Here is a 25418-nt window from a genome sequence, read left to right on the forward strand (position 1 = left end):
GCAAATCCATGTCTCATCAACCTTACTTTGATTGTTTCACAGAACAAGGAGAAACGACAATGGCGTACAGGAGCAGCTATCAGTCACATTGGTGTCTCCATACTGAGCAGTGCTGTCACAACCATAATCGCTGCCATTCCACTGTGTATGGCCACCATAGAACCATTTTCAAAGTTTGGTGAAATAGTTGCATTGAACACACTACTCTCCATTTTGTACACCCTAACTGCGTGTGTTGGGTTCCTCAGCCTTTTCGCTCCTGCAAAATACACATGGAACATCAAGTGGCTTCTCATCACCCTACTCATTGTAGCCATTGGGATAGGGAGTCTTTTTGCTGCTGCATATATTGCATTCGTCCTAGGGGTACCCATTCCAGGCCCCACAGGTGACTCATTATTTCCCCATCACTGATGTAGTCGATGTTCATGACATAATGCTGATAATAATAACAATATTCTGGTACAGAAAATCTTGTTTTATCATCGAATCTCTTCAATTTCTTTAACTTTACAAGTTAAAATATACTCTAACAGTTTTCAAAATTTGTTCTTCCAGATCTCTTTAAAAAACATTAAGAATAACTTAAGTCATATATTTTCATAGATTTTAACTTCCAGTGAATATCTGCATAGTTTTATGTAAAAGTGGAAACGTGCGACAGTATTTTTATATTTTGTGTGCTGGCTTGCATTTGTTTGAACGGCAGGTTCAAGAGATGCAGACTAGCTATAAACAGGAAACCTCAACTTATTCATACAAGTACAGTGTACAGCAAACTAAGGGGAGCAATGTATTTTTGATAGAGTTAAGGAGACTTTTATGATGCTGTATGTAGCATACATGTTGGAAGTGTGTTGTGGGAAAAGCAGACGGTATGTCAAATCAGGGTCCAAAGTGCTTCAGTGGAAAAGAACTTTGGTATTATTGTTTCACAGTGGAAATTATTTCTCAATTACATGGCCAGTTTTTAAGTTTACAGTATCTGCAGTTTAATTACAGTGTGAGATTTTGCTGAAGGATTAGTTTTTACAAATCACTAACAACAAAGCTAGGGGATCATTGTTAGTGCCAGTAACAACAAAGCTAGGGGATCATTGTTAGTGCCAGTAACAACAAAGCTAGGGGATCATTGTTAGTGCCAGTAACAACAAAGCTAGGGGATCATTGTTAGTGCCAGTAACAACAAAGCTAGGGGATCATTGTTAGTGCCAGTAACAACAAAGCTAGGGGATCATTGTTAGTGCCAGTAACAACAAAGCTAGGGGATCATTGTTAGTGCCAGTAACAACAAAGCTAGGGGATCATTGTTAGTGCCAGTAACAACAAAGCTAGGGGATCATTGTTAGTGCCAGTAACAACAAAGCTAGGGGATCGTTGTTAGTGCCAGTATACAGGATCTAAGTGTTTGTAACTTTAAAAAGTCATGCTGTTGTGAATTCAGATGGTATATTAATGACAAGGCGAGATTTAGTGCGATTATGGAATTGAGAGAGTCTTCTGGTGCATGTTTCTTTCATTCAGCTGTAACTAGTGACATGTCATTGAAGGCAGACTGAAAACAAAATAGGCCCTCTTCAGTAGAGAAATGACTATGTATCAAGGGGTCGTATGCAGTTTGCTTGATAAATATTCTCAGAGAGAGACAATGGATATTACTACATGTGTACCGTATTGGCACAGGTTACTCTTGACATTTTGCAGAGTGTGTATTTGAATTGTAAAAAATTATGATCTTTGCTTTTATGTGAATATAGCATGCAAAGGAGAGTAATTGGTGACAAGAAGCAACCTCTGAGGTATTTTGAAAATAATGGCAAAAGATATTTTGAGTGTGTGTTGTTTCTGTCTTGGGTAGGAAGCCAGAAAACGTATCAGGCATCCAATAATGTCTGTGGCAAAAAGCAAGGAAATTTTATCAGGGATCAAATGATGTAATTGGCAAAAACCTGGGAAGTGTAAGGGATCAACTGATGTCATTGGCAGAAAGCCAGGAGGGATCAAATGATGTCATTGGCAGAAAGTCAGGAAATGTTATTAGGGATCAAATGATGTCATTGGCAGAAAGTCAGGAAATGTTATAAGGGATCAAATGATGTCATTGGCAGAAAGGCAGGAAATGTTAATATTAGGGATCAAATGATGTCATTGGCAGAAAGCCAGGAGGGATCAAATGATGTCATTGGCAGAAAGTCAGGAAATGTTATTAGGGATCAAATGATGTCATTGGCAGAAAGTCAGGAAATGTTATTAGGGATCAAATGATGTCATTGGCAGAAAGTCAGGAAATGTTATTAGGGATCAAATGATGTTATAGGCAGAAAGTCAGGAAATGTTATTAGGATCAAATGATGTCATTGGCAAAAAGCAAGGAAATTTTATCAGGGATCAAATGATGTCATTGGCAGAAAATCAGGAAATGTTATTGGGGAGCCAATTAGGTTATAGGCAGAAAGTCAGGAAATGTGATTACGGAGTCAATTATGTTATAGGCAGAAAGTCAGGAAATGTTATTACGGATCCAATGATGTCATTGGCAGAAAGTCAGGAAATTATATTAGGGATCCAATGATGTCTGGGCAGAATGCCATTAAATGTTATCAGGTATCCAATAGTGGATTAGCATTATTTGGTATAACAAAGGAATCAAAAGGGGCAGTAGCAAATATCACTCGGTATAACCAAGCTGTCTTAACCCTTTCACCCCCAGTTCCCTGTATACAGGTCCAACTTTACCATAGAAAACAATGGATTTGGGTCAAACCATGGTGGTGAAAGGGTTATGGGCAATAGCAATTATCCTGAGCTATATCAAAGCAATCAGATGTGGCAGTAGTAGGGAAATATATTCCCTAATTATTGACCAATATTGTCCCACCATTTCAAAAACTCTCCAAAGTGAGTCAGTATGAGATTCAATGAACCCTCATTTACATATCTCTGCTACCTGGCCAGACATGAACATTGCTGTTGGTGTCAGTGGTTTGCTTCATTAATTACAAATTACTGAAAATAATTATGGAAGTAAATTGCATGGAATACTGCTGATTGAATATTTGAGCAATGTAAAGTCAGCTGAAAATGATAAAAGCAAAAACAAGTGTTTCTGCTCAAGAATTTCATTGAAACTGACACCAGTTAATAATCTTTTATTTTAATTTAGTCTCAGAATAGTGAGTTTTCTTTCTGTGTGTAGACCTCCATATGAGTGTTGCAACTTCAGAAACATAGAGCATTGCAGTGCGAGAGTGTCAATAGCTTCTAGAATAGAAATAGCTGTGAGCACAGAGTCTATAGATAGATTGCCATGTAAAGGTTTGGTAATTGTAGTTTTTTCACATGGCCAGTGCATCCAGGCTTTGCAATGTACAGGAACAGGGTTTTTCCAGATATATTTCTTTTCTTTGCAGCTGGGTTAAGTATTTTTCTTCACTATGTGTGTACAAAAATGTGTTATTCTTCCACCTTTGTTGAGTAATAGGCAGAAATATTTACAAATATTTATCGTCACCCTATCATGATCATGGGGTGAAATTAACGTAACAAACTCACTGAACCTTACAACAAACTGGACCAACATAAATGGAAGTACATATATTATCTAACATGAAAATTTTATACTTTTATGAACATGAAATTATGAAAAATAAGTGTATGATACCGATTTTCAAACAGTGAATATCATAATTTAGTGACATACTGATTCAAAATGGCCGACTAGATCCAGGGAAGTTATTGTGTTAAATGTTTTTAAATTTTTATAACAATGCAATACCATTTCTCTGCCACAGTTAACAGGAGTGCAAAGACTGTTTATGTTATGAACTGTAAGTCTACCTTGTGGTATATAGTCCAAGTTTTGACCAAAAGATAAAAAAATCAGAAATTATGTCATGCAACACTTACACAGGTATACACAGCATACTTTAAAATATATGAATGAATAACATATATATTGCATTGTTTTGGCATAATAATTTTATCTCAGTGTTTCTAAATGAAGTGTGAACTACCTTGTGCACTAGGTACTCTTCAGTTCAAATCACCCTCTCACATCTACTAATGCAAACCACATAACCTGATTAGTTGCCAGTTAACCACATCTGTAGCTGTGGATAGTTTATATCTATCTCTGTAATATCTGGCATTTTCTCTCTTCAGTAGAAATTACATAATCTGAGTGATGTATTTTTTCTTGAAAACGATTTTACGATGTAAATTAAAAGTGAGTTTGAAGTAAAGCATTTTTTTGAACGGGAGTGGTTTTTCTGCACCCCACCCCCTCCCTGTCCAAGAGCCACACAAGATGGCCAGTGTCATCACTCTGTCAGTCTCTGTGTGTGTCCGTATGTCTGTCTTTTCCTGTCTTTTCATGCATATTAGTGTTTCAGAAAGTTCGGCTGTGTTTCGTAATCCTTGAATCATCAATTTAATACACTAGGCCATGTTCTAAAATCAATAATGTACATGTTGTGGGCTGTTTTTTTCCATGAGAAAAAATACCCAAAGACTCATACTATTCTAGATAAACCACCATAGAAATATTTTTCTGGAAATAAAAAATGAAGTAGCCCGTTGGTATCTTCTGATGGAATAAAATGAAACTAGTAATTAGTTTTGTAAGGTAGGATTTCCAATTTGGCTAGACCTAAATGAGTGCAACATTCCAATTTGGCTAGACCTAAATGAGTGCAACATTCCAATTTGGCTAGACCTAAATGAGTGCAACATTCCAATTTGGCTAGACCTAAATGAGTGCAACATTCCAATTTGGCTAGACCTAAATGAGTGCAACATTCCAATTTGGCTAGACCTAAATGAGTGCAACATTCCAATTTGGCTAGACCTAAATGAGTGCAACATTCCAATTTGACTAGACCTAAATGAGTGCAACATTCCAATTTGACTAGACCTAAATGAGTGCAACATTCCAATTTGACTAGACCTAAATGAGTGCAATTTCCCATTTGGCTAGACCTAAAAGAGTGCAACATTCCAATTTGACTAGATCAAATTTGACTAGACCTAAATGTGTGCAACATTCCAATTTGACTATACCTAAATGAGTGCAACAGAACTCAACTGCTTTTTGTCTGTTATGTGTTGGAAAGTGACACAGACAGAAATGCAGTTGTCCAGATGTTGTAGACTACGACATTCCTATGTGCAGTCTGTTTGTACACGGACCATCGTCATAGTTCCCAATAAATCCCAGACATTGAGATCATCAATTATAATCATTATGGGGTGTTACAATCAGCAGGGTTGACACCTTGTCCTTACCACTTACAGTGTCTCTTCTTAGCAATAGGCCTACAATCAAGTTCCAGGAGATTGCTCAAGCCCCTGGGGCAGGCTCGGAAGTCTAAGCACCAGAATGTCAGAAGGCTCAGGGGACGCGTACCTCACAAATCCTTTTCATGGTTTGTCTGTCTTAAAATGACAATGTTATCACCTAAACTTTATGTTCAGTTTGTTTCACATTACAAAAACACTGCAAGAAATTATATGTTGCGATGCAAAGCACGGAAAACGGGGAGAAAGAAAAGCAGAACGTGTAGAAAACATTTATGACAATGTTGAATCAGGAATGTTTGGTCTGAACTTTATTGTGCAGCATTCGAACCTTTGCCTACACCTGCAGAGAAAGTAAGTTGGTCATAAGTCAAACCAAGACATTTACATACTAAATTAACACATCATTGATTAAAGGTATACAGTCATCTATAATCTAAATATGCCGATATATGGTCAAAGGGGCGTTCCTTGGTATTCAAAATGCCCATGTGAGGGCGCTGTTTTTAAAATAGCGGCCACCCGCTTAAAATCTGTGATTGGTTAGATTTTCTCTTTCCATGGTAGCTGTGGCAAAATTGGAAGTGACAGTATACCTTTAACACCATGAATAGACCTTTTAAATGATCAACTGTGTGAACTGGACTGATTTTGGCCATGCAAGTCAATACTAACCTTTGTGATGATTAGCAGAAAAGGATTAGGGATAGGTGAAATTTAACCCGAAAACAAGCAATTTACAATCTTTAACAGGTGGTTAAGACAACAAGAACGACTTTCTTGGTGTTATCGATGCTTCTTTACACAAAGAAATGTGAAACAGAGACTGTTTCACATCTCATCTCTTCACTTGACAGTCCGTGACATTTTGTTGCAAAACGATACATATATTTTAAAAAAAGAGATATCGACATCAACATTAATTGCTTAATTAGTTATTTTGCTTCCTATCTGTTACGAGCACCATAATTTTGCAAACCTTAAACATTCTATTCCTTCACTGCATCTTGTGCGTCGAGGCACAGGCGCGTGCGCGATGTTGCTATTAAGGAGCGTATTGTGAGTTATATTCATATATATATTGATATTAGGCCGAAGTGTAGAGATAAATTGTAGACTGAAAGATGTTGTCGTGCGAGGGCGCTCTGGTGCCTTGAGACCTATCAGACATCTGAGCATGTCTAAAAAAAGCCGGTAAGCCTAATTCAAGCGCCACGTTCCACGTGCCGCGAGCCAAAGTTCACGATGCACGATTAGCATGTTAAGCCAGAAATAGGTGCATTTTCACTCCAATTTAATTCATTGATTCATTTTCATGGATAAATCAATATTCGGGCGTCAACGCCACCTTCAAAATGCATGAACTGGTGACCAGCGAATGTGTGATTATTAACTCTACATCAAGGGGCATATGCAGAAAGGGACTCAAGAGAAATTGTAGGGAGGGGGGCCAGTGTTTTTCAAACTCACACCTCGTAAAATTGTAACATTAGAAATTGATCAATCAAAATTCTGTACATTGATTTTGTAGACTATATGGTAAGGTTGCTATATTTCAAATATCTAGGTCTTAAGCTATGATAATATTAAGAAGATTTTTGCAATATTATTTTTGAGAATTTATGACCTTTGACCTGCCCTATACCCCCTCTGCAACTAAGCTGTGGCTATCTCTTATCCTACGTAAAAGTCAAAGACGGCTGGTGTCTATCGAATGGTGACTGGTATGGGACACCGACCTTCGACCCTAAAATCATCCTGTACCTCACTAATTATGCACATCTATAAATTATAGGCTAGCTAACAGAAGTAGACGTCTGAAGTTTAGTGGACGGAGATGATTATGTTACCTAAGATTTCTGCTAAAATGTCAAGAGACCAGGATGACATTTGGCCTCGATTTAACGAATATTCCAATAAATCAGTAACTACAAGTTCTACACCATTGATATTTATGGACATGAGGCAACCAATGGTGCAACATCCTGTATCTTATTAATTATGCACATGTCCAATTCACGGCTAGCCAATATGGCTACAGGTCTGATTTTTGCCGGACGGCCATCATGGGAGGAAAGATTACAACAAAATTATTACGTGCCAGGATGACCTTTGACCTGAGTTTAACATATTTGCCAGTAAATTAGTGCAACAGCCTTCACATTTGGTGGTATAAGGCGTCACATTATGAATTAGTAAATATTTGTCAAATAAAATATTATTGATGTGGACTATGGGACGGTCAATGTTTGTTGGACATAACAATTGGGGAGAGTTACTTTTCTCAGCATCATTTTGAAAATTCGCCCTCCCTCCCTATAATTTTTTCCAATCCCTTACCGGCCAGCACATGTTGAATTCGTGAACACACATATCGCAGGTCACAACTTCATGCACATACAAGGCGTCTATTAAATGTGATTTAACAGTGAAGATGAATCGATAAGGGGTGGACCATTTGATATCCTGGGGGGGCTTGGAAGATTTTGAGGGGAAAAAAGATGCCAGGTGGAGTTGCTCGAAAAAAAAATCTGGCTTTAAGTGGCTGATGGAAAAACAATTATGGACCATTGCGACTCGGAAAAAAAAATCTTGGCAATTGTTCGATGCACACTGCAGCATCAATAAAAATCAAGCAGTAGCTCTGGAGTTTTATAAAGCATAAACCATTTCAAACTTGAGGAACAATAACTGAATATGAACAATTGTACAGTATACATGACCTTCTGATTAGAGGAAGTATGCTGAAATTGAAATTGCTCACCAGTGTTTTCCAGAAATGTGTAAATCTGAATGTATGGATTTTGTCAAAATACCACAAGAAGAGAGACAGCCTGCCATGAACTGGGTCAAGTGAACTCAGTCAGTCAAGTGGACTGTTCAACTTGCTAATATCACTCAAACCAGGACACTTGTCAGACAATGACATATTTTTTTCAAGCACAAGTAAATGCCTGGTCCAGGTTCTCCCTGAATAAGGTAACAGGGGCGTGGCGCCCTCTTGTAAATTCCGAGCGCCCCCTTGCCAGAAATGAAAAAGATTTATTTTTTTGAAAAATAAAACAATAAAATGTACGGGGAAAAAAGTTGACAGTGATTTACAAGCAAAATGCAAGCTTGAGCGTCGATCCTGCAGGCTGCAAACGTAATTCTCATCGATCTTGCAAATCTCACGAGTTTGTGATGTCATCCGAGATCATAAGCCCATGTGCAACTCATTCATTGATGCACCGTCCCTCCTCCTCGTGGGTGGAGGGACGGTGATTGATGGCAGCCATATTTGCATGGCACAGGCCGTAACGTTAGCCACGGTCAGTCCCTCCATAGGGGCCGTGCATTAGATAACCGACTTAGCTGTATAAACATGCCTAGGAACTTGAGGGTAACCAAGGACAGCAGAGTACTCTGAAGTTTTTATAGGAGGTTAGAATTTCGCTTGTGTATTCCTTCCCAAAGCAAAACGACCTATTGTTAGACTCGGTCGGACGTGTACGTGTATCAGGCTGAGAACACATAAGCGCAAGTGTTATGGTGACAATTTTGACATCGATGAATAAATATATGTCTGTCGCTATGTTTTCGTTTTCAAAAAATATAATCTTCATTGAAATCAGTGAACTGGAATAAAAGTTATGGAACACTGTCTCAGATTTCTTTTCCTTTGAGCTTTTTTATATGAAAAAAATCTGAAAAAATACTCCCCAAGTGCCACCAAATAACACTATTTTAATCTCTGTTTTTCAAAAGCTCCAATGGCAGGAGGGGGGACAACCCCCCTCCTGACCTCCCCCCGCGACCGCTGACGCGGTCGCTTGTGGTGCTTCGCACCACGTCTTCGCCCTCTTTTAACAAAATCCTGGGGAGAACACTGTGCCATAAATGTACATGATTTTACAAATATATGTAGGATACCATCATCTCTTCTGATGACACCAGTGATGTTCTCAGAAAAGTTTACACTGTAAGTTTGTTAATGCGTGTAGAACTCAGTAATCAGGTTGTTTGATTTGTATTTTCAGTGTGTTACCCATGGTATAAATAAGATCTACCGGTGTAAACTGATATTTTTGTAAAGTGAATCAAAATGTACATGTATTTACATATCTTTATTTAGTTTCTTGAATATAGTCTGTGTGCGATAGAACAGCATCTTGTTACTGGGTGTGAAAAACCAAGCAAACAAACATTGCACCGAAATTTGGTAAAAAAAAAAATTTATCTCGAAGAAGGAAAGTGAAAAAAAAATTTGCCAGCATATGCCCTGTAGAAAAAAAATAATTCATGGTGAAGCAGGTGGGAAAAAAATAATGGCTCTCCACCAATCTTCCAAGCCCCCCCCCCCCCCCGGATATCAATGGTCCACCCCTAAAGTGAATTAGAGTGAAAATGCATCTATTTCTAGCTTAAAATGCAACTGTGAATCGTGAATTTTGGCACGCGGCACGTGGCATGTGGCTCGTGGCGCTTAAATTAGGCTTTACAAAAAATTTGCCTCAGGCTTTCGCACCCGCCCTCGAGCATTCGGCTAGTGGCTCGGTGGGAGAACGAATACTGTACATGGTACTTTCCACGGTGTTTTTGTGAGAAACTGTGTAGACATAGTGCAGTAGTCGCTTGTCACTCTTTTTCTGGTTCCATCTCTAAATCTGACCTGACAAGCATACTTTGCCGACATTTTTTGGCTGATTTCTTGCGTTTTTAGGCCATATATTAAAGTCAGCAGAGGCCTTCCTGACCACTTGCCCTTAAGAAGCCACGTCCACACAATGTTGTGGTTTCACAAACTGTTACCATGCACCAAATACTCATGCGTACACATTCAAATAGTACAAATGATGTTTCAAATTCTGTGCTTTACTCTCGCAATAGTATGTACCAAAATAGCAAATTATTCGGTAATTAAATCTATTTACTCAAATTCGAGTCATCCACGTGTTCCTGTTAATGGTCAAATCTGCAAATTGTTACGGATTTTTCTATAAAGTTAAATCGCCGAAATATGAAGGTCAACTCTGACCCATATTACAACTTTAAATATGCTTTTTGAATGTATCATATGTCAACACATTTTCAAGGAAAATGTTGTCAGAAGTTGCACCACCGCGTGACTACTTCATCGTGATTGGCGATAAAGGTCAGTAAAACACTTCACTTTCCATTTTTTTTCAAGATAACGTAAAACGCACAATTTGACAGTGGCTTTTTGACAACCCTGGTAAATAAACTGGTCTGATCGACCAACTGCAACAGGGGTCATGTAGAAGGCACTGTAACCAATGACTTTCGCAAAATTGAGGTCAATTTCCGGCTTATGTCATTTAAATTCAGTGACCATAGTTTTCACATAAATAGAGAGGCGGACTCTTTCCACTTACTATAAGCCTGTGGTTCACTACATGCAAACGTAGTTTCATGACAAATTACAGTGAAATTCATTCATGCTTTTACGAATCAGACCAACTTGTTTTGGCGGGCTTCCAATAAAGTATGTCTTAAATTTCTTTTGGTGAGAATTTCCCTGTCGTTAGTCTTTCGTTCGATGAGCAGCGATGTCCATCCTACATCAACATGATTGGTACTAATTTTGGATGATTGGATAGAGTAGTTCATGTTGGTTTAATCGGCAAATGTAAGCTCATCTGCTTTTCTTTTTTGTAATACACCTTTTTTATGGATAATTTGTAATTTTGCAACTTTCAGCTATAGGGCATTTAACACTTGTTATAAATTAGAACAATTCAAAGATCCAATTCTCCCAAATTAGCTGAAATCATGTTCATCATAAACAAACATGTTGAACGAAATAATAATCATTGCAGATCGATTTATTAACATTGCCACATTGTTACAACTAAAAAAATCGTGAGCTGAACATAAATTATTTAACACTACTTCACTTCATACAGTCATGCATAGATTACAATGTAAAGATAGTACAAATCAGTGTCAGTGACGCAGTCCCCACCTGTGATTTAAAGGTATACTGTCAGCTGTTCCAATTTTGCCACAGTTACCATGGAAAGAGAAAATATAACCAATCACAGATTTTAAGCGGGTGGTCGCTTTTTAAAGACAGCGCCCTCACATGGGCATCTTGAATACCAAGGAACTCCCATTGGCCATATATGGGCATATTTAGATTACAGGTGACTGTATACCTTTAAAAGAACAAAGTCGGTCATTTTTCATGAATTTTGTTTGATGCGAGATACTACTTATATTGTCTGACATGTTAAAAGACCGAATGAATGGGTGACCATGCATATATTCGACCCCGATTTTAAACAAACTAAATGAAACCATTGCCAAAATGAATTCATGGTCATGACCATTTCTTCATTTTGGCGATGGCTCCATTGATTGTGTCTAAAACCGAGGTCGAATGTATTCATGGTCACCCATTCATTATCTTTCGACATGTCAATCAATATAAGTAATATCTCGCATCAAACAAAATTCATGAAAAATGGTCGACTTTGTCCCTTCAATGTAACTGAATTGAATTCAATGCACCACTTAGAATGTGTGACTGGTAAGCATAGGTATGTACAGTCAAAGATACATGTCACAGCACCTTGTGTTTATGTCAAGTTTAAATGAAATTGGTCTTGACATGTCGAAATGAAATCAATGTGCATATGTATGCCATAGTGTGTTGTCCTTATACCAAGTTTGAGACAAATTAGTACAACGGTTCCAGATGGATGCACACATGCCATGCACATCATCCAAGGATGGACAGAACCCACCGCTATTTGTGAAAGCAGCCTAGGAGTTGTTCATCTCGTCTTGGAACCCAGTTGTTCTGTACCGTGAGGAAGTAAACAGAGTGAATAACAGACATCAGAATTGTTAGTGATATTCCAAAAGCAAATATATTAGTCTATATCAATATTGTTGGTTATAGTTGACAACACAACTTCCATTCGTCATCAATTCTTACCTGTAACTTAAATAATCAACTCTCCACCATGATTAAAATTGCCAGTGTCATGATAATATGTCCTATAAAAAGACTGGCAGTTTCTCGAAGCAGATTTTCTAGTTAACAGGGGATGTGTGTGTTATATGTATGACTGACTATACGTACCCCTCTGAGTTCAATGACATCTTGAAGCATAAAGCGAACCCTGACTGAGTATTTCTTGGACTTGAAAATTCTGTCCATCTGGGCAAAGTATTGGTCAACTCTTGGCTGCAATAAAGAAGAATGTGACACAAAAGATGTTAAAACTCTTCTCCACTAACTGAAGGTAATGAGTAGACAATACAGTGTAAACACGATTGGAACTAATTTGGGATAATTGGATTTTCATATTTTTCAAATTTCTCAAAAAGTGTTAGGTGCACTATAGCTGAATGTTGCAATATTATAAATTACTAATAAAAACAAGTGTATAATGTAAAAAGAAAAGCAGATGAGAAAACATTTGCAGATTAAACAGACATTGCTTCACCATCCAATTATCCCAAATTAGTTCCAATTGTGTTTGTATCAAACTGTCATGCTCGTAGTTTGGGGAATTACGAGTTAAGGTACCAGTCTGGATCATGATGCTTTCAGTAACTGAAGCTAACAAAACAAACCAAGATGTAGATTGTAGCACAACTTTAGATCTTTATTTAAGATGGATCGTAAAACTTCACGCCTCCAATTCTCATCTGTAATGTCTCTAGTGTAAATTTGCTACCAAGTTATGAAATCCGTCCCTAAACTTACATAATTACTATGGTTATCACATGGTAATTTGCCACCAGTCTTTGATTGTTTCTTAAGATTAAATAAGATCAAACCATGGAATATCCCGTTCTCGATTGTTCTCATTGAAATCTGAAACAAAATTTGATTAAAAGTATCACACTATCTCTTATCTCCTTCTCGTACGGCTAATTGTGCTTAGCGAAATAGCGAAATGGCGAAATGACGAAATCACGATTTTTTTTCAAATTGCACAATGAAGAGATAAAGATAGAGAAATTACCTAACATAGAGAAATTACCTGCTACCTAGAGTATGCTGTATAATCGATGTTAGGCCGAAATACCCGGGTGCACACTGCAATCTGCACGGTGGATTCCAAAACCCATGTGTATGCCATGCAGTTTGGAAATTGATAAGAAAATCTGCTGAGTTTCATCCGAACAAAGTCAAATTCAGTGAATCTGCACATGTTTTGATTCTCAACATCGAAGTTTAGCATCGAAAGTACGATAAATTCGGCGAAATTGCGCGATCGCGAACCCGGAAGTTGACAGCCCACAGAACTACGTATACCTCCTGGCTTAGGGACAGACCATTAGGTTTTGGGAGGGGGTGGTCATGATCGGATTGTGAAAAAGTTTTGTATAACTGATAATTTCAAATTTTCTTTTTTTCCAAATGAGAATAGATGTGCAAATTATTTTTCTGAGTCTTGCAGATTTATTTTACTCAATTGTGTTCTAAATATTTTGTTTATTTTGCAATGTAGTGTGAAGATATTTTCCCCAAACTTACTGTTCTGATTTTTTTCCCGTTTCTGACCACCCCTCCGGATATCTAAAGGTTTGTCCCTTAGATTTCTTGTACCCAGATAAAAATGTTTTGCGTAAGCGTGCACGCGTACACGTAGATTGGCAGGAGTATGCACAGTCCCTCGTGGGCTATTCAGCTCTTGGACTATTCGCCCCCATAGACGAGTGTACATAAGCGAGAAACACTAGGTGGCAGGTACGTAATTTCTCTGTGTGTAGTTTCTTTATTTGTTTATTTTGCTATTTGGAAAAAATCGAAAATCGTGATTTCGCCATTTCGTCATTTCGCCATTTCGCTATTTCGCGGAGTACAATTAGCCTTCTCGTACGATCTTGAGCCAATCTTCACACGCCTTGGCCACGTGGGGGACGCTTCGAAATAAAATCTCTACAAGCAAGGGCGTTACAAACTACGCTATCATCCCTGTCATTGAGCAAATAGGTACAACTACACCTCTAACTGTAGTAGGACTGGACCATTGTATAGTAACCATGGGTTGTATCTACTTGCACCACACAGTACATACGTTAGGTACACAAGGATCTAGTCGATACCTTTGCCTTTTCATGTTCCAAGTCTTTTCCAATGGTTGAAAGAAGGCTACAAAGACACTCGAGAGATTCATGATCATGCGCTTTGAGAAGTTTGACCACACAGTCATGCATGATTGGCTCTCTCTGCATCTTCAGCTTGAAGAGTTCACCAAGAAACATGATGTTGCCAAATGAACGCCTCCTCATCTTTGTTTCGTATGAATCATACTCTTTCTTCCTCTTGTCTTTTGTTTCTTTCTGTTTGACAATAAATCAAGACAATACTTGCACAGACCTTATATTCTTCTTGACAAGATGAATGCAATCAGGGAGATTTTTGACCTATCAAGATTTACAGCTCGTTATTGGTGAATCACTCCATCTCTTGAGAAGTGAGATTATTTGAAGCGAAACACTGAAAATGTTAACGAATTTATGAATTATAGATCTGTATTTGATCTACAGTACTAGACTACATCGTGAAATGAAGTAGTACATTACAGAATACTGTGCTAGGTTTCAACGCTTATGATCACAGCAGTCTGGGTAATGATTGCCAAAACAGTAACAGCGCCCAACCCATAATGTAGGCTCCCTCCCACATACAACAAGAAATGAAAATTCCCATGTAGAGTCACAGGCGTACGGAACGTTTCGTAGATCGTCGTCGGATGGGAAGTGACTGACACTGTGAGGCCGAAGGACGAACCACGGTACTGTATAAGATTACACAGTACCGAGGTTCGGCCTTCGGCCTCACAGTGTCAGTCACTTCCCATCCGACGACGATCTACGAAACGTTCCGTACGCCTGTGTGTAGAGACGGCTAAACAGATGAAACATCATAACGTACTGTTTCAGCTTCTTCCATAGCCTTCTTCTTGGCTTCCATCTCATCATCTTTATATATGTCTTTCTCAAACTCTTTCTTACATTTCATGAGCAACAGTTTACGGAAATTCACATAGCCCTTTCCATCACCTGTAGGAACTTTCATCTGTAACAAGCAACAAAATTGTATCCAAAATTAGATAGTTAATTCACAATGTTTAACACACACACACACACACACACACACACACACACACACACACGCACTCACTCACTCACTCACTCATTCACTCACTCACACAAATCTGGCCATTCCAAAATCAGGCCAGTTTTATTTTGAGGAGGGATTTCAAAATTATAGCAAGTCACAAGGGGGCATTTGAACATATTTTGAGTTTGTTAGGGGCACCATTTAAAAAATACCGCCAATGATACGGTTTTGCTCACACTGGATCGGATTTGATACATACTAGTATTGGTACCAAACATCAACGATGAGTGTTGTTTCTATCTGTTCATTGCAGCAAAATTCTACGTTGATGTTATGACAATGATTTCGATACAGTGCAACCAGAAAAACAAGAATGACAAAAGCAAGTAAGGTTTGCAACTTAGGTACTGGGGTCAACTTAAAAACATGCATATCAACTTCTGTAGCAATGGGACTAGCAGATCCTAAATACATTAGCAAATATCAATAAAAAATCAGCCAGAGAAGGCTTGACAAAAAGAAAAGGTGGGAGAGTGGGGGAAAAATAATGTACAAAGGATCAGATAAAAAAATTAATGCTGCCTCATTAGTCTTCAACCGGTACACCCCCACTGAATATCAAATTTTCCACCCCTTTGTATTGACCATGTTTTCATGAAGAGCTACAATAGCCAGATGGCAGGAAATGTAAAGCAGGCGAGCTATTTACAACCCTGGGGATTTTTTAAATGCTATCAGTGCTATCATTCGAATGTAAACAGCACTTCATTAGTTAGTTACAGATAGTGAAATGCCTTCCACTGGGGGGGGGGGTGACTGTGACATCTGGAATTATTCTGGATCGAAATTTCTTATCAGTTCTTGTGTGTTCACATTGCGGTGAAAAATGCAAATTTGTATTTTTAATGCAATTTTTATCATTTTTGGTTAACATGGAAAAGTTGTAAACATTGGTCCGAAATGAAAAAAATATCCTTAGCTTCGTTTTCTGGATCAAATTTCACTACGATTTGATACCAATTATGAAAAACTATGTTCACAGCCTTAACCCTTTTAGAGCTGCAATTTTTCCCACTAAAATTTAAGTGCAACATTTCACCAATTTTTATGAATTTTTTGTATTTTTGATGATTTTTGACCAAGTGCTATATGCACATGTCAATAAAAAAAATCAGCCAGAGAAGGCTTGACAAAAAGAAAAGGTGGGAGAATGGAGAAAAAATAATGTACAAAGGATCAGGTAAAGAAAAATAATGCTACCTTATCAGTCTTCTACACCCCGCCCCCTGGATATCAAATTTTACATCCCTTGTTATTGACTGTGTTTGCATAAATAGCTAGCCAGATGACAGGAAATGTAAAATAGGTGAGCTATTTACAACCTTGGGATTTTTAAATGCTATCAGTGCTGTCATTCGAATGTAAACAGCACTTAAAGTTTAATAGTTACAGATGGTGACATGCCTTCCACTGTGGGTGGTGATTATAACATCTGGAATTATCCTGGATCAAAATTTCTTATCAGTTCTTATGTGTCTTACCCTGACAAGTTGTAAAAATTGGTCCGCAATGAAAAAATTAACCCAAGCTTTGTTTTCTGGATCAAATTTCCCTAAAAATTGATACTAAATATGACAAAATTATGTTTAAAGCCTAAACCACTGTCTCACAACATATCCTGGGTTGGTAAAGGTCATTTAAGGTTACAGACTGAGAAAACCACTTAAATTATACAAATTTGGGGGTTTTCCAACACTTTGAGCAGAAGGTTTATCTAACTAATAACATCCTTTGGTACTTTTATACCAAATTATACAGCTATCAGGCAAGTAGTTTTTGAGAACAAGTTTTCTTCACCATAAATGACAAAATTGTCTTAAAATAACAAATTTGCATATTTCAGGACAAGTTCAACATATCTAACTATTGTTATCCTTGGGCATCTGTACATCAAATATAAAAGCTGTTTGTCAAGCGGTTTTAAAGAAAAAAATTACGATATATGATGAAAAATGACAAAAATTGCCCCAAAATGGTAATTTTGCCAGCTCTGTCGTAATTTCAACAAATTAGAAGGGTAACACCCTTGCAAAAATCCAACCAAAATTTGAGAGCAATTGGGCCAGCGGTTTTAGGGAAGAAGGATTTTTACTAAAAATGATAAAAATTACCAAAATATTCTGCAAAATACAAAGTTCAAGATATCTTAAAAATATACATAAAACTGTATAAGGTTCACCTAAAGTACTTGCACACTAATTTTCAAAGCAATCAAAACAGTGGTTCCTGAGTTATTAATGTTTGACCATTTTCACATTTTTAAGCTCATTTGCATAATTTTGGCAATGCAAGCTTCATTTGAACAAAATCCCATCTATAGCCCAGGAGGCATCAACACAGCAAATACCAAGCTAAAAAGTGCAGTGGTTCGTGAGTTTTTGATGTTGATGGACATACTATATGTACATACATACATACATACATCATACATACATACAATACATACATACATACATACATACATACATACATACATACATACATACATACATACATACATACATACATACATACATACATACATACATACATACAGACAGACAGACAGACAGACAGACAGACAGACAGACAGACAGACAGACAGACAGACAGACGCCACCGACTTCAACCTATACGATAACCTCACATTGGTATACAAATGTGAGCTAAAAAATCAGAGCACTTTTGGGGGATTCTCCCACCCACTCCACCCCTTCCCAAAGGTGTTTGTAAATGCAGCCTTCATAAGTGTATGTAAGATTTAAAGTAGCAGAAAAGGCAATTCCGTTTGTTTTGCTTGTTTGGGGTTAAATTTTACCTGTCACCATAGCCTTCTCCACCACTTTAACAAATATAACAGCCCAAAATGGTGCAGTTATATATTTTCCATCTTGCTACAGGTCTTTGAAAAAAATAGCTGTGTGAACAACTGTACATTTTGTAAAAGTAAACAAGGACTCACCGCCATGATGCATCTGCACAAGTTTGCATAGGCTACACTGAATCCAGGTTCACTGATGGCTTTTTCAAAGACCAGATCAATGACACCTTTGAGCCTATCTTCTGTGTCAATGGGAAGATCTAAAACCTGCTGAGTTAAGGTTTGAAACTTCTGCGGTGTCAACTTATTCAGAATGCCAGTCACCTTTTTATATATTTCCTGCAAGGAAAACATCGAAACTTATACATGATTTTATAAAATGATGTAACCTGAATTCCAGCCACAATTTATATGACATGAGTGTGGAAAAGTTCAACATGAGAATGAAAACATTAAGGAATGTCAGACTTAAAGCTCTATAAAGTATAATCAAAATGGGATCCTGTGCATCGTTATTCTGCTTATTAAATTTTTTTTATAAATTTGAGAATATCATACATGTAAGATGATACAGTGACACACAGGGCGTTCTTCTGTAACTGGACACTGATGGTGCTGTTCTGTTAAGAATCGACATTGTAATTAACATGCATGCTATCCTGAAATTAATAGTCGCGCCAGCGGCTTACTGACTACGCATGCGTTATTCATAATATACTATGCGAGTAACCGGAAGTGTACCCTTCCTTCATGGGCGCCGCCATGTTTTTTTTTGAGTACTCGTAAATAAACAAATACGAAACAAATTATTATTATATAACATGCCATTTATAAAATATACCTCTTTTATTAGCCAGTAAACGTTATTATGCACTTTGTCGCTGATACAGAATATCGTTAATATAGATAAAGGGAGAAAACTGTCGTGCATATGAACGGTGGCATACGCAAAGAGTTCTGGGATTGAATTTTAGAAAAGCGCCCCCTGTGTCAATAATTAAATTCAAAAATTGCCAGTTTTTAGACGGAACGCTATAGTTTTCAGCTTGCAAGTGGAAGTTGGGCAGTGCGGTTACCATTGCCATGATAATGATTGCATGATACGTCCCTTGTTTAACGCAATAGGCTGTTATCATTGTAAAACTTGCCAATTTTTGTCCAAAATTTTTACACGTTACAGAAAATCTATAGGCCTACCTGCACTGCTGCAGGGTTTGACGTCGTGTACGTACGTGAACTGCTTTCATCAGAGGGAAACTGGGCATAGTTGTCATATATACGTTTATGAAGTAACAATTAATTACATTTTATCATGAATCAATACAAATAACATTGCAAATCTTAACCCCTGGCGCGACACCAAGGGCTGAGCCCTATATAATATTACAAATCTTCAAAAAACTTGTTTACTACAATATGACTATCCCGAAAAGCCTGCAAGGATTGGTAAGTAAATCACATCTATCATATGGAGATTTTGTGGGTAAATTGACTAACTGTACAGATTTAAAAGTAGAACATAGGACTAAAATCACATAAACAGTCAATGTCAACAACCACCAATGAGAGAACCAGGGATAAAAGACTTCCCCTTTCACAAACATATAGCCATACCGCAATCGAATAACAACAGGCAATGCAACACATACTTCTGTCTTTGCCTTTTCTGGGTCAAAGTCTGTTTTTCCTTCTGACCATTTCTTCTGCAATGGCTTCCATGCATTCTCCACAGTTCTCAGTTTGATATCTGTTCCCAGAGAAGCACGGGATATAATTTTCCTCACTTGCTTTTGGTTTTGTCTGCGTGGCGCTCCCCTGGCAGTCTGCATGTAACCACCCTGTTTGTTTTTTGTGCTACCTCCACCAAGGTAGAACTCCATCTTGCCACCACCCATCCCACCAGGCGCTAACCGCTTTTTATTATATCTGGTAGGTTGTTTGACCTGCACATAAAAGACACAAGAATTGTGAGAATAGCTATAATAGTAATCTTCCGTAATTTCACTCCCTTCTCCCTTACCCTTGTAACAGAAGAAAATAGAATGGAATAGGTGAAAATAGAATGTATGGAAACCCATTTGATAGGTGGATACAGATCAAATTATACGCTCTATGCTTCATTGCACTTTCGAATAAAACTTTTTTTCTAATTAGCCGATGAGTATTCAAAAAAGTTACCCACCGAGTCTAAAATGACATTAGCAATTTTCGGTAGCCCTTCAGGTTTTTTCACACAAATCGCTTCGAACTGAAATTGTAATAAAAATTCCCTGTCATACTGTCGCTTTCCTTTAGTGTTGATAGGACTCCACTGGTCTGAAATAAATAAAATGGAAAAAAGTTATATATAATAGAGTTACATAGTCAAAACAATATTTTGTTACTTATGAGGAGAGTATAAAATATCATCGACTGAAAAGTGGTATGTAATACGCTGTTGGGCAGATGATCATTTGCATACTTGACTTCAGCAAGCTGTCACCTGCCCTAAGCCAAAAAATTGCCAGTGTTGTTCTTAATTTATATTGCCATGGACACAAAAGGCAATACAATCATCACAATTCACTTCACTGTCAGAAATGCAAATTCTTTAAATGAATGACATTCACTGCCACAATTCGAATTTGTACATGATGACAACATGTCCCCTAACCTTCCCTGTATTTGTATTTAAGTTCAATTTGATTATCCTTACGATCCCGTCTGACTTCGCTGTTGTATATACTCTCTTCTTTAGATTTCTTTTCAATTTCTTCATTCCTTTTTTCTTCTTCTGCCTTCTCAGAACTGTTCACTTCCTTGGCAATCTCTGCAACTTCTGCGTTTTCTTTCTCATTTTCCATTTCGTCCTCATTCTTGGTGGTATCTTCTTCAGGCCTTGTTTCATTTGTTGACTAATTGACAGAAACATTTATTGAAAGTAAGATATTTGACCCCTTATTTGAGAAAGTATCTCAGGGACAGTCATTAGGACCATCAAACTAGGTGACTGGATGCCGTTATGTTGTGGGCTTAAACCCCGATTGAGGACACCGTGTATTTCACAATAATCTTTTGTTGTGATTTTAGAATGTTTTTCACAAAATAGTTGTGCACATAGTCATACACGCAACTAAAATCCTAGTAAACAATCGTGGACAGTTATTTTTGCACATTTCTGGCTGAAATGAACGTTTCATTTGAATTTAGCTCAGACGTGTGAACCGATTTCTTTCAAAGTTGGTACAAGGACATTGACCTATGTCATACATATGCACGTCGATTTGTTTCACGATACGATCCAATATGGCTGCATGGCGGCCATTTTGTTGCGATTTTTTCATGTCTCGAGCCATAACTCAGACATGTCTTAACGGTTTTATTCAAAATTGGTACGAGGACATTGACCCATGTCGTACATATGCAAGTCAATTTCTTTCACAATGCGATGAAATATGGCTGCCTGGTGGTCATTTTATTACAATTTTTTATGTCCAGAGCTGTAACTTGGACATAATTCAACCAATATCATTCAAACTTGTTACAAGGACATTGACCTATGTCATACATATGCACATCAATTTATTTCATGATACAATCCAATATGGCCGCATGGCAGCCATTTTGTTACAATTTTTTTATGTCCGGAGCCGTAACTCAGACATATTTCAACCAATATCACTCTAAGTTGGTACAAGGACATTGACCTGTGTCATACATACATATATACATGTCGATTTGTTTCACAATACGATCCAATATGGCCGTCTGGCGGCCATTTTGTAACGATTTTTCATGTCCGGAGCCGTAACTCGGCCATGTCTTAATGAATTTTATTCAAAGTTTGTTCAATGACATTGACCTATGTCATACATGTGCACATGAATTTGCTTTGTGATACGATCCAATATTGCCTCCTGACGGCCATTTTCTAACATTTTTTCATGTTCGGAACAATAACGCAGACATGTCGCAGCCGATTCTGCGGTGACCCTAGACACCGCTGCGATATCACAGCCAGGGCCACGGGCCACGTGCCACGAGCCAAATTTCAAGATTCACGATCTGCAGGTTAAGCTGGAAATAGATCATTTTAACTCCAATTTAATTTATTGATTCTTTTTCACGGAAAAATCAACATTCGGGCTTCAACGTCACCTTCTAAATGCATGGACTCGTCACAGGCGAATGTGCGTTTACGAATTCTACTTCAAGGGGCATATGCAGAAAGAGACTCGGCAGATATTATAGGGAAGGAGGGTCAGTTTTTTTTTCAAAATCACAATGCGCGTAAAATTGTCACATTAAAAATTGAACAATCAAAATTCTGTACATTTATTTTTTTAGACCATATAGTAAGGTTGCTACATTTCAAATATTAAGCATTAAGCCATGTTGATTATAAGAAGGATTTTAAAGTATTGAAACCACAGAATTTCTATGACCTTGACTTGCCGTATACCTATGCAGTTGAGTAATGGCTATATCTTACCCTACATTGAGAGTCAAATACGGCTGATGTCTATTTGACCTTTGACCCTCAAATCACCCCGTACCTCATTAATTATGTACATCTATAGTTAACAGAGGTAGAGGTCTGAAGTTTGGTGGACAAGGATGATTATGTTACCTGCTTTCTGCTAAAATGCCAAGTTACCAGATGACCTTTAACTTTAATTTAATGAATATTCCTATAAATCAGAACTTAAGTTCTACACTATTGATATTTATGGACACGAGGCAACCAATGGCGCCACATCCTGTACCTTATTAATTTTGCACATACACTTAATCTAATTCTGAGCAAGCCAATAGCCTAGACGTCTGAATTCAGCTGAACAGTCATCATGTTTGGAAAGTTTGCTGTAAAAATATCAGGTAATCAGGGTGACTTTTGACCTCAATTTAACAACTTTGCACATAACTTAGCAACTACAAGTGCTACAGCCTTCATATTTGGTAGGATGAAGTGCCACATTATGAACCTCACATATTATATGTCACATAAAATATTATGGATGTTGACTATGATATGTACAGGAGGGGTCAATGTTTGTTGAGTATAACAATTAAGAAGGATCACTTTTTTCTTGCAAAGTGTTTGAAGGGTCATTTTTTTACGATGAGCTAGCATCACTTTGAAAACACCCGCCCTCCCTTCCTATATTTTTTGTCCCGTCCCTTACCTATCAGCACAGGTTGAATTCGTGAACACACACATCGCAGGTCACCACTTCATACATATAGAACGCGCCTAATGTTGATTTAAAAGTATAGATGAATCGATAAAGTAGAACAGAGTGATCAGGCATCTATTTCTAGCTGAAACTGCTGATTGTGAATAGTTAAATTTGGCACGTGGCGCGTTGCTCGCGGCACGTGGCACGCGGTCAATGGCGCTTGAATTCGACTTTCCCCACAGGTGCAGCAGTTATTTCAACTGGTCATTATCATTTGATTCATGGAGCTAGAAACGGAGCTCCATTTTTGAATGTTATATTCTTCTTACCTCTGTAAAACTTCCAGCAGAATGAACTCTCATCGATCTGGGTGTGCCAGACAATGGTTGCCCACATACTGATACCTTCAGTTGATAAGTTCCTTCTGTAGAAAAGTTCACCTTGACATGACACAATCCGGCATTGCTTGTTGAATTCTCGACTGGCAGTACCTTGCTGTGAAATACCGGTACATCACCTACGTCATCCACGGCAATAAGCTCTGCATCTACATATGGGGCAGCCGCAGTATTACATCCTTTGCTGTCTTTTGTCCAAATATTAAAAGTGTATTCTTCTCCGACTCTTAGGATTCCGGTGTTTGATTCATCAAGTTCACTCATTTGGCCTACAGCAGATGAAGTTTGTACTTGTCCGAATTCGTCAACGGCAGGACTCGCATCTACTTTGAAATCCAAGCAACTGTTTTCTTCTAAGTCTGTGTTCGCTTCTGTCGTTAAGATATTTTGAATTAGTTGTTTCATTTCATCTTTCAAACGCAGAAATTGTGCAGAACTTGCATAGCTTATTTGCATCTCTGCAAATTCACGGGTGTTACTCAAAGACTTTTCTCTTATCTCTAAATTTTGGATCTGACTTTTCAAAACTATGGTTTTCATGTCGAAAGCTTTTTGATAGCTTTCTCGGGTTTTCTTTTGCACTTTTCGAGCATTTTGTATGATTTTATCGACATGTTTGTCTATTTTTTCCATTCCTGTTTTAAGATTTTCCTCAAGCTGTAGAAGTTCGTGTTCGACAGTATTTCGCGCATCTGATGTTCGTATTCTGTCTCGGTCGAGTTCCAGCACAAATTCACTGAAATCCCCTTTCGCTTTGACGGCAGCCTTGTCTACGGACACGTATTGATGTGTTGGGTTCGGGTGTTCAGTCAATGCGCATTTTACACACACGCACATTTCACAAGTTTCACAGAACACCTCAATGGCTTTGTCTCTGTGTTTCTCACAATATGTTTCTGGTTGTTCAATGGTTGGATTTGTGAGGGTTTTTTCCTCGAATTCTCCTATACACATAAGTATGTGTGTCCGTGTCTTTTTGGCCTTGCTGTGAACGCTGCTGCAGCGCCCACACAGGTATTGAGAACACTGTATGCATCGCCTGTCAGCGTACTTAGTTGAACACGTTTCACATGGTACACCTTGGCTTTCAGCAGCTTTTCTCTTCGAACGATCGATGTAGTCGAAGAAGTGAGAGATTACTCTGTTCGTTGGCAATCCCTTAACGCCTCCTACAGGCAAACTGACGTGTTGTCGACAACAAGGACAGACCAATCTACCATGGTTTGTCTGTACCCACCGTTCAAGACAATGCTCACAGAAGCTATGTTGACAAGACAGGAGTTTGGGCGTCTTATAAACTTCAAAACATAGTTGACATGTAAGCATTTCTTCTTTCAGAGACTTGTGATCATCATCATCGGAATCAGCCGACGCCATCTTTGTGTTGACGTACCAGTTCAAAGTTCAACAGATATCAGTCGACTACACCAATACTCGGAACTCAAGCCTGGCACTTCCTGGTACTTGCACGCAATGCGTGTAATAAAACCACGTAGACCCGTGGCAATTGGTTAACAGGTTGTCTAGTCAAATTATCACCTTATAGCTTTGGGATTTCGAGTGACTGCGGTCGGAGTGGGCCATAATTTATAACAGTGTCAATCAAAAACAAGTCA

General features: G+C 38.1%; 2 protein-coding genes across 3 annotated transcripts in view; one reads left to right on the top strand and one right to left on the bottom strand.

The window, feature by feature from the left end:
* The window catches only part of LOC139137412 (protein dispatched homolog 3-like), a 49383-nt gene extending 47073 nt beyond the window's left edge, over nucleotides 1-2310 (top strand). Inside the window, exon 17 of the mRNA XM_070705476.1 lies at nucleotides 43-2310. Within this exon, the coding sequence (XP_070561577.1) occupies nucleotides 43-414 (372 nt within the window). The 3' untranslated portion in view covers nucleotides 415-2310. The remainder of the gene's footprint in view (nucleotides 1-42) is intronic.
* Nucleotides 2311-9709: 7399 nt separating this feature from the next.
* On the bottom strand, nucleotides 9710-25256 carry LOC139137413 (uncharacterized). Of its 2 annotated transcripts, none has more exons than XM_070705478.1 (9): nucleotides 23734-25256; nucleotides 20941-21139; nucleotides 20428-20561; nucleotides 19895-20188; nucleotides 18387-18584; nucleotides 15197-15340; nucleotides 14365-14601; nucleotides 12386-12490; nucleotides 9710-12100 (listed from the first exon to the last, which is right to left on the bottom strand). In XM_070705478.1, the coding sequence occupies exons 1-9, from the start codon at nucleotides 25177-25179 to the stop codon at nucleotides 12047-12049; spliced, it is 2811 nt and encodes a 936-aa protein (XP_070561579.1). In that variant the 5' UTR covers nucleotides 25180-25256; the 3' UTR covers nucleotides 9710-12046. The 2 variants fall into 2 exon arrangements, with proteins under 2 accessions (XP_070561579.1, XP_070561578.1); XM_070705477.1 differs by having other exon boundaries at nucleotides 20899-21139; nucleotides 23734-25254.
* Nucleotides 25257-25418: the final 162 nt, after the last annotated feature.

This window comes from Ptychodera flava, chromosome 7 (assembly GCF_041260155.1).
Source record: "Ptychodera flava strain L36383 chromosome 7, AS_Pfla_20210202, whole genome shotgun sequence".
In the NCBI taxonomy this organism is placed as follows: Eukaryota; Metazoa; Hemichordata; class Enteropneusta; family Ptychoderidae; genus Ptychodera; species Ptychodera flava.

What these genes read in the sequence shown, in the direction of transcription:
- LOC139137413 (XM_070705477.1), bottom strand. Translation starts at nt 25,179, where the DNA reads ATGGCGTCGGCTGATTCCGATGATGATGATCACAAGTCTCTGAAAGAA. An exon ending in CTGCTGGAAGTTTTACAGAG is followed by an intron (nt 21,140 to 23,733) that starts GTAAGAAGAATA and finishes TCTGTCAATTAG; the next exon opens with TCAACAAATGAAACAAGGCC. An exon ending in CAGAAAAGGCAAAGACAGAA is followed by an intron (nt 18,585 to 19,894) that starts GTATGTGTTGCA and finishes TTTTCCTTGCAG; the next exon opens with GAAATATATAAAAAGGTGAC.